This window comes from Saccoglossus kowalevskii, chromosome 5 (genome assembly GCF_978046115.1).
Source record: "Saccoglossus kowalevskii chromosome 5, keSacKowa6.1, whole genome shotgun sequence".
NCBI lineage: Eukaryota > Metazoa > Hemichordata > Enteropneusta > Harrimaniidae > Saccoglossus > Saccoglossus kowalevskii.
In genome coordinates this window covers 34,536,547-34,547,108 of record NC_140645.1, presented here as the reverse complement: position 1 = coordinate 34,547,108, position 10,562 = coordinate 34,536,547, and the positions used below count along the sequence as shown (strand labels likewise).

The following is a 10,562-nucleotide window of genomic DNA, read 5'->3' as shown; positions in this document are numbered from 1 at the left end:
TGCTGCCAACGAGTATAAGTATATGTACTATGTGACAAAAACTGACGAGAATAAGTCACAACTCGTTATCTTGTGCCATGACCGGCAGTCGGCAGTCATTGGACTTTACCCAGGACCGTCTGTTATCATTAAGCTGAGACAGCTCAGCTGTGATAAATTGTGATGTGTACTGTAATCTCACCTAAACACATGGCAAGGCCGTCAGTAGTTTCAAGTATTTACTTGTGAGGTGGATCTACAGATATTTTACATGCAATGACTTGAATTGGCGGATAGTTATACGCCACACAGTATTTATGTAGGCCACGATTCTTTTATATCTAATTAAGCAGATCAATAAATGCAACTACTGAGTTACAGCGACTGTTAATCTCGTGTCATCTGGCAGTCAACTCTGCTTCGCTGGAAATAAGGTCAGTCACGAGGTTTGGGTTATCTAATTCAAATAAAATGTTTTGCAACAGCTTCTCACGAAAACAATTGTATAATCATGTGAATGTCGAATGTACATGTTGCACTTTGTTCATATAATTTATACTATCTATTTTGTGAGCACATGCAAATAAATAAATGTACCTGGTGGTGCCAGGATGACTATTTTAGTGAATGGATAGGGATCATACCTGAGGCATACATACTACGATTTGGTTGCAATAAGCATTCTAAGTTCTGATGAATGTTACTTTACTGGCGGAACTATTATATGATAGTTGGGGATAAGATAGGATAGGAGGTTGTTGAAATATTCTCATAATACTACCTCTTATTAGTACAAAAGTTTAAAAAAAATAAAAGACAGATTTAGCATTTGATCTAAAATGCTACGACTCGTGTGTACATTGTCACGTTCTAAGTGTCTTAATTACATCACGCGCGTCGTCAGTGATTTGCACCCCTTCACACACTAATAGTATAGTCCAAATATAAAGTCAATAGTTCTTTATATACTTTGAGTCATTTGCCTGCGCCAGTCAATCGATTGACTCTGAACTGATAACAGGGTGCCGATGTCAGCCACAGGATATTGTATCATTTCGTGATTATTTGCAAAAACTTCTGTACGTGTGGAATTTAACCGATTGGAAAAATAGCGAGAAACAAGAAAAATTCAGGTACGATTATGAATTTTATAACTCATTTCCACCGGGGAGTTTGTAATTCACAATTACTGAAGGCCGCGATTTTAATGTCATAAACTCGACGGGAGTCTCTAACTTTAACCGGGATACTACTAGTAACTGAACTCATGTGCCAACACAGTACTTAGTATAATATAATTCTTCTTATTGTTTTCTTGTACAAACATTTCTGGAAAATCGTGACACATTTCATTACCCGTTGCTGTATGAATTTCCATGTTGTATGGCGTGAGCATTGCTACACAAGTGTGTTCTGTAGTGTGGTCACACCATAACCTGAGTAATTACAGTCGCGCTTCTTGTCACTAAACAGTATCTCTTTAAAAAAATAGGAGGAAGTCACACTCTACGACTCTAGTCTTTAAATCAAAGATATATGTTGTCATCGATAAACAGTGTCGATTAATACTAAAAAATATGTTCTACCATGTTCTAGTCTCAGTGATGGTTATTTCTTCAGATAATTACGGCATATTACAACAGTATGACGCGATGCTCGAGGTTTAATCAGTAATCTATAAACTACAAATGACGTTGTCAGGGTCCTTGAATCCAACTCACACCTACTGTATGTAAATCATTTGGTATGCGTTTAATATTATAAAACATTACATTGCAAAGACGTCCACTTAAATCCACTTCCATGACAGCTCGCATACATGACCACAGCTAACTAATCAACTAAATCGGTACAATTTACTGCGAATTGCTCAGTACATGTATCGACAGTGTTTATTTAACCATTTACCTTCATTGGGAAATTGTCTTTGCTAGATGTTTCAATTTATGATTGCGTGGTGTTTTTATTTTAATACATACACGAACGTTTAAGCACATATAATATGGCAAAGGTCATAGAGGTCACAAGGTCACAATGCCAAGGACATTTAGCGAGAAGAATGAGACGGGATGTCATATTAAATATTGTGGACGTATTTTCATATAAAAATTCTTCAAACATCTTTGGTTTAGAATCGTTGTTTTTTTATGAACAGGGGTTTCTCGTTTGAGTTGCTATAGTTTTTGGTTTCTAAGCCAATAACCGGATAAAGACACTGCCGTCAATGGGAAAGTACATTGTAACTATTGGTAGTTTCTTACAGTTGTGGCGCTAAACCGATGGTGATTAAAATAAAAGTGTATTTTTTTCATGAAGCTGATCATGGAGATCTTTCGAATGGGGATTATTGTCGTATTATTTTATATTTACTCAGTTGATGAAATTATTCTGAAATTTCTACCTTGATAAGACGAGGCAATTGCCATGATCGTATTCAGTATTTCATTTTGTGATTTGTCTGTTTGTAATATCTAGGGTGTGGCGCCCCAATTCACCACGAATAGCAGAAATTGTGGAGTATGGATACACTTTAAGAACCGAACGACAACACTTATTTTGGACTGTTTCTATGTCATCGCCATTGTGAAAACCCCAAATTTCGCACCCATACATTAAAATTGGTTCAATTTTACAACCGTAAATAGTGCACTCAGTCCTCACGTCTAGATTGCTAAAACGTGCAACGATTTGTTTGACAAAAAAAGTGCTTTATTTCTTTTGTTTGCCAAACACTGATGGGCATGGTACCATTTGCCTGTACTTGCAAAAAACATTATAAAAGTAATTGTAGTCGGAAATATCTTCGAAATTCTGGTCCTGGAAAAACATTTTTCCTGTTTCTTCAAAACCAGACTTTCTAAACACTATAATTTTTGCTTTTGTAATATGTTAATTTTTAATTTCCACTTGGGAATAAATAAATTCTGTAACAAGCGTTGTGCGTCGATGGTTAACTAATATAAATGGCTAAGTCATCAGCAAATAACACATAAAAAAGATTAATGAATAACTAATAAATATAACAGATACTAATTTCGATATATGGATTCCTATAAAAAGGATAAAACCACCTGTATATAATACCAGCGGCCAAATAACCTTAGAAGGAGTATAAGCCTGTTAGTGTCATGATGGTTAACTATCATTTTTATGACTATTCTTAGATATGCCAAAACAGAAAAGGAAGCAAACAGAAGAACTGCAACGTAGCAGTTTGACTAAGTGGTTTAAACCATTGGTTCATGATGAAAATGCTACTTGTGTGGAAAGAACGTCAGGAGTCAAGGTAAGATCATATTTCCAACCAAATTTGTTTTTTGTATCAAAATTTCAATCCAAAATCTCCGCTCGACCTCATATATTTGTTATTTATTATAAACATGACTGAAGATTGAAGTTATACAATAGACAATTGCATCTTTAAATGGTTATACCGTGGACCACGAAATATCACGATACATGGTTTGCTGAAAGAGTCCTAATGCTATCTTAGTAAAGTAGCTCAATTTTGAGGGTAAGCCAGGTTTTAGATTTAAACAATAATGAACGACCCGCCAACCCATAATGGGCGGAAGCTCAACATGTATGGAGCACAAAGTGTACTTGAGTTCATTTTTGTATGATGCAAATCCATTGAAAAATTTGGAGTAAAAATCCACAGTGAACTGAACGTTTTCACTGGCCCGTGAATCTGAATAATTTGAAATGTTTTTCTGGATTTTTTTTCCACAATCTTATATGGAAACTAAGAAAGGAACTAGTTTTAATCCATCAAATAGTATCGTATTTAAATCATTTACATTGCGAGTGACTTACGTGTGGTGTGGAATAGCATTGCAGTGATCGCCCGAGCGAACGGCACATAGTGACTACGCCGTATCGGTGTCCGCCGCGGTCTTACACTCCTGGCTTGCACAACGCTACGCTAGATCGCCGCCGCGAGTGTTTTCAAACCATCAAGGTGGGTGTTATTATCAACTATCCTGCCTGTGTAATAGCAGTAATAGTTATTTTCAAATTCTACGGGAGGCCGGCGATTTGACGAATACTTTGAAGGCAAACGAAACTTTGGGGCGTAGCGAGCGAACGAACATGACCGGAAAGCTAGTGGGTGTTAGCTATCCTAGAAGGAGAACCAACAGTGATTTTAATCTCACTGTATAAATAGACAGTATAATTAATGCAAACTGTGCCCGGACTGATACATTTACCGGTAGTCGACGCCGAGGAAATACAAGTCACGTTGGTCTTTCGTCGATCTCGTTTCGCAAATTGTGTAGTACTACTCACTACAAAAACAGAACCAATTCATCTCTCTTTACGCGTAGACATACCCCAACTTCGTTTATCGCATTCGCTTGAATAAATTACCTTTGCTTAAGCTCACTTCATCGACATGATAAGGCGAACTAATCGGGAGGACAGCGCCATCAGTTGCGGAATCTAGAAACTCGTGTGCTGGATGGAACGCTTCTACCGAACGCGTTTTAGCGTACAGGGCAAACGGCGATGACCTCACAGAATTGTCTGATTTCGATATTGAAATCCGCTGTTATACGCAATGGACCGTTTTATTTGATGCCGATTCAAAGCGTTGGTTATGAACAAGTCGGAAAGCTAATACAGACAGGTCGAATACTAACGACATACCCTATAATTTGGGCCAGCATATGTCTTTCGTGTACATAATATTAATTAAGCATTTTTCCGTTCACTGCGAGATCCCGCGTTATGCGTGAAATCGGAATAAACAAGAGCCATGGCGTCGTAGTGGCGCCAAAACATCGCGTGGAATTACACACATGTAAAATGCTGGGTTTTACACGCTTACTAATGTGCTATATACTTTTGATGACAGTCAATTTTGATGAAGATTGAAATTTCGAAATTGAACTGTAAAAAAAGAGAAAATCAAACTCAAAATCAAATCGAATCACAGATGTTATGTTTTCGCTTGTCTTGAGCTCTGAGAACTGAGATCTACGGTACCTTGGCGTTTGTATTAACATCAAAAGTGCAAGATGCGTGACATGATCATTAGTTTGTCTGCACTTCATATTTTTAAATCACTGACGTTTTTTTTTAAGAATAATTCCAATACGATCGTTAGAAGCGGAAATGGTGCTAAAACTACGAGTCCCGGTAGATCAGAGAGCAGCACTTCGTGTAGGTGCATTTTTATTTATTATTATGAACATGAGAATAATGCCATGAATTCATGTCTGTCAATGTTATATTTAAATATTAAAAATTGAACGAATTAAATTCGGAAGTGACAATTCAGGTTGAAGATATATAATACATTATTTTTATTCATCTTTTAGATCATCGCAGACACTGTCCACTCGAAGCAATACAGGTATGCCAAAAACATAATTGGTGAATGTATACGAGCTGTACTTTTCACTAATGTGTTTGTATTTATTCTGGATATCGTCTATTATTTATTTCATACGAAAAAAGATCATAAAGTGTATGAAAGTGGTTATAGTAATTACTTTGCACTTTTTTATTCCATGTATATTCTACTGTGTTTCAACGTGGACCACACAAAGAAGAGGTGAGAATATTTTGCAAACAATGTCTTATTGATATAATAATCCTATACTCGCTATGCCAGGTTGCTGGAGTCAGGACTGATCCGTCTGGTTGAGTTGTTTCATAATCATATATGGTATTTTCTATTTCAACAATAAATAAGAATTATATAGTGTAATATGCGAAATAGAAATTTAGAGTGCATTACATTAATATTGACCTTTGTGTCGTACACAATGAACACAAACATTTGCCTATGTTAAGTAATATGTACTTTCATATATTGGTATATTCGTTTCTGAACATTCAATACTTTCAGACGTCATTGTCAACTTTTACTCAAAGCATGTCATTTTATTATTTTAAACAAATAAAAATTCATTTCCAGAAACGGTGACCGCGTCTTTGCGAGAAAGACGTCCGCTGACAGTAAGTATTTTAAGTACATCGGTCTTCTATTAGTCCCTATCAGAAACAGGGATTTGTGATTTCGGCTCAATGTTTCGTCCACCTGCGTGTCATTTCGAAGATAGTTTAGTTATTCCCTTGACCTTGACAGACTGGGGGCTTTTTTGGCCCAAACACAAACATCGACGATTAAACATATCTATGTTTAGGGATTCCTCGACCGATTTCATTAAACGGAGTATTGGAACCAGCCATGGTGGGTTGCTGGTGCACGTCGCTTTTTTACAATCTGGCCGACTGACTGATATTTCTGCTTTTTATATGTATTTTACCAATTCCTTAGGTACCGTTTAGGAATGTTGGGCTGGCTGCCATTTGCTTATTGCTCATTGCGGGTTTAATCTAAAGTTCAGTTTGCAGAATATAAATCGGCAATTGGAATTCACATCGGAACATGAATCCGCAATCAGAAATCATTTTTGTCAATTTTCTGTCAGCAAACTTAGCATGGACATACCATACACTTGTTTTGATGTACGCTAGTTTGCATTGTGATTGTAATAAACAATGATTGACTAATAGACATCATAGTTTTACAATTTTTCGGACATACATTGACAGATTGTCTTTCCTCAGCGAGTAGTACCTTAGCATGCAATGTTTTATTTCATATTTGCTGGAATTGTTGTTAAATCATTATGCATTGTTCGTGAAAATCACACATCCTAGTAATGTTATGCTAGTACCATTGTTATGTAACTGATAATTTCCAATGATACATGTACATTATTTTAATGCGAAGCTTTAAACTTGAACTGCAATTGCAACTGCTTACAGCAAAAAATTATCGTCAAATTTGTAAATTAGTTACTTTGTACCCTACGAAAACGCTAGCCTGTGTTCATTTATTCATCACGCATATATTGTCCTTATATAAATATACCAGGGAATCACAACAAAAAATCACATAGAAGAGCATCTGAAAAGGAAGCTGAAGGTCGCATTGATATGGCACATATGAATACTAGCAGTCAAAGAAGAGTTACAAGACAAACTTCTCTTGTCAGTAAGTAGTGTTAACTATAACTACATGTTGTTAGTCAACCCGTCATTCAAGGAGACCAATTGCTATGGAAAATCGTCAAGTTTTTACTGGTTAACCAATTATTTTGTGTTATGTGCATTCAAGATCACACACACCAAAAGTATGTCTGAGAAGTTTTAGCTGAGTTGAGTTCGGACTTTCTTTCCCATTTTTTACATAACATAACTACTACTAGCACGTTATTCTGCATAATCAATTTATGAGTATTTATGAACGTGACAAGATTTGAGAATCGATCACTGACATCAAATTTCTGATAGATCAAAGTACAATATGTTTGTGCTATGAAACTTTGCGATTTCGAGCAAGCAGGGGCGTTGCGTTTTGTACCATAAATTCACAATTTGGTCTTTTCTATTAATATATATTGATTATGGAATGCACGGTCTCTTAAAATGACGCGAGTGTTGACTTTGTATCTAGATGGCGGGAGGCCATTATGTAGGTGATGATCCGCAGGCAGGACATTATTTAAATAATTCCCCATACTGAGACAAGCAGTCAGAGAAAGGTCACGCGCAGTGTTGTAAGCTACGCTGGTGTAGAACCCATTACTCAAAGTTGTATTCATCTGTCGACACTGAGAGTATGGAATCAAACTAAAACTCTTGTCAACAACTTTTAAACCGTGTGCATGAATATAATAGGATATATTACTGTTTTATAAGTGTTTACAGTGTGAAAATGTTCCTAAGAATCTATAAGATGTAGTTTGGATGGATACATTAATCTCCATCTATATATTATTCCAGGTGATCGGCATGAAGAGGCACCAGCTACAGAAAGTGCATCTAAAGTGGACTTGGATCTGAAAAGGTATTAACAATAATAATCAGTGAAATATCTTAAATTTTATAATGTGTCAAACGTCCATGTCTGAATAGTCTTAAAAATACTAGTGTATATGCTTGCTGGCCCGTACATTTGTTCGCATCATTTAGTCAGTGATAAATAACGTGTTAATGTGGCATTAACTTTGACTAGTTTCCTTTATTAGCTTAGGGAACACAATTTATAAGACGTGCGTATTAAACTATCTAGATAAGACGTGATCTTCAATTGTACGCTTCAATTGTTTGCCTAATTTGCATATGATAAATAAATGTTAATTATAACATATCTTTCATTACAGAACAAAGAAAAACACATTAACGTTTCACTTGAAAATAGGAAAGTGCAAGGAACTAAAAAAACACATATTGGAATTTGACGAACACGATACTATTCTTGATGTAATTGAGCGTTTTCTCGACAAAGACAAATACAAATACAAATCAATCATCAATAATTTGTTTCCGGAAGTTAACATTAGTGAACAACGCAACATAGAAAGATATATTCCTAATTTTGGCATGCCTGCGAAGTTAGTAGCAGGGGAGACTAGTCGTCATTGAATAAAAGGTTCAACCCAAAGTAACAAAGTACAGAAGACAGCTCGAACAAGGAGATAGCTATCTCGGTATATTTTATGTCAGTTATGTTGAGAAACATAAACCGAACAAAAAGGTTACAATTTTGAATCATTGTCATTACAAAAATCAACTTTTAGGTGTCATGGTCATTCAGGACGATACTCTGTCTGATGCCTTAATACGCGACAGACGTTTTAATGAAGAAATTAGAAAATGTGAACTTAGAGAAACTTCAGCTGGGGAAAATAATGTTAGCTTAGACCAACAGGCTTCAAGCTATATTGGTAAAATATTTTCTGTCATTTGGTTCGAGGCAAAACAAGGCGGCTCTAGTAGAATCGCCTCAGTGTCTCAAGGGATACCACAGCAAATCGATCGATCTGTAGACGCCACTTTAATTTTGTCGAAACTTGGTGAAATTGAAGACACCGCTAAAGAAGTTCGTAAGGTATTGCAACAGACTAAACCCAAGGCAACTGCAAATAATGTAAGAAATCGGTTGTCAAATTTATTCAGTTCAACTTTCACAGGCATTCCTTTAAATGTCTTGAATCATCTACAGAAATCAGTAGGTATTATAAAGTGGCCTCATAGTAAGAATGGCACTGCTTTCAGATTGGGCTCTAAGTACATCATAACTAATTACCATGTAGTTAGATTGATATACGACGCAATGAGGGCAAATCCATTTAGACCAGATGATGTAACTATTAGTTTTAATTTTGTTAGTACACAACACAGCTTAACAAATTATACATTGCGACACGATAGAATGAAATTCCATATGCCTTTCTTCAGTGAAATCGAAGACCTTGACTATGCAATTTTAGAATTAGACATTGACGAAGATATGGAAATTGATGTGCAAGACGGCAATGGTATATCTGGCCAAAATGAAGACCAACAAATTCCAGCATCGTTAACTGGTAATCTAGGTCGAATTCCCATTGAGCCGTCGGCTATAAATATATTAGGCCATCCTCAGGGCCAAGCAATGCTTTTAGATGCTCGGTGTACACTTAAAATTACCACACTTTGTGAATTCCCTGTGTATTATCAGAAAAGCTTTTCACTGGACGATATCATGGTTTCTTCCGATACTAGACGTATAAATTATGAAACGTGTCTGCTTCACGGAGCTTCAGGGTCCCCAGTTTTCACAAATGAAGGAATCATTATTGCTCTTCACACTCGCGGCTTTCCACCAACTGGAACACACAACAACTCCGTCTTTGAACAAGGGGTTGCTATATTCGAAATTATGAAACATGCGAAAAATCTAGCTACCAAACAAGATACCCTTGATATTTGGAAAGATTTATTTGAAAATTGATTACGTTATAGCAATGCTAACCATACAACGACCAGCAAAAAATCATACTTGATTCAAGTAAATTGTCAATATGTCATCACAGGGACATAAAGCATGTCCACAATAACGTGCTCGCATAAGTGTGTTGAGTAGATATTTTGTTTTCTTCAAGAACTCCCCTGTTAACATTTTACTTACGATAATATATTTAGAGTGTTTTGAATTAATGTTTACCTGCAATTGTATTTCAATTAAAAATGATGAATATGTTAGTCGAGTTTGTAAAGTAATGTTCAATGGATCACTGAATGTGTCTGAACTGCAAGTTAGAAAACTCATTCTTTTGTCTATTTGTGTTTAACTGTATAGTATCCGTTACTCCAGTTCGATGATATATGGTATGTTAAACCTCGCGTGTTGCTTCAAAATGACTATTACGAGTTCAAGTTTCCCAGTTATCAATAATATTCAAATAAATGTTAGTACATTTGAATGGAGTGGTTTTGTTATACTAGAATCTTGGAACCGTGCAATATCTGATGACCCAAATGGGCGTGATTATTGCTTACTCATCTATCTTGGCGGATGCAAGTTGAAACCCCACTACCTGGAATACGTTTCACTATACTCCGTAAAAAAAACAATTGAGGCCTTTAGCTTTTGTATATCTCAAATAATTCTCAATAGCTAACTTGCTAAATGCATGGACGAAACTAAACGAAATGAATGATATAAATTGAATTTGTATTTCACAGTAACATAAGGAAATTAAATAAATACTAATGTACAGAAATACATATACAAAGTA

At 35.9% G+C, this 10,562-nt stretch overlaps 2 protein-coding genes across 2 annotated transcripts; both read left to right on the top strand.

Annotated features, from left to right (window-relative positions):
* Positions 1-965: 965 nt before the first annotated feature.
* On the top strand, positions 966-8,543 carry LOC102809936 (uncharacterized). The gene is made up of 8 exons (XM_078005617.1): positions 966-1,112; positions 3,144-3,265; positions 5,067-5,145; positions 5,304-5,338; positions 5,904-5,946; positions 6,872-6,991; positions 7,783-7,846; positions 8,163-8,543. The coding sequence occupies exons 2-8, from the start codon at positions 3,146-3,148 to the stop codon at positions 8,422-8,424; spliced, it is 723 nt and encodes a 240-aa protein (XP_077861743.1). The 5' UTR covers positions 966-1,112; positions 3,144-3,145; the 3' UTR covers positions 8,425-8,543.
* A 41-nt stretch (positions 8,544-8,584) lies between these two features.
* Positions 8,585-9,775, top strand: LOC102810043 (serine protease FAM111A-like). Its single transcript, XM_006824691.1, has one exon. It carries the CDS (start codon positions 8,585-8,587, stop codon positions 9,773-9,775), a length of 1,191 nt encoding a protein of 396 aa, XP_006824754.1.
* The last annotated feature ends 787 nt before the right edge of the window (positions 9,776-10,562 follow it).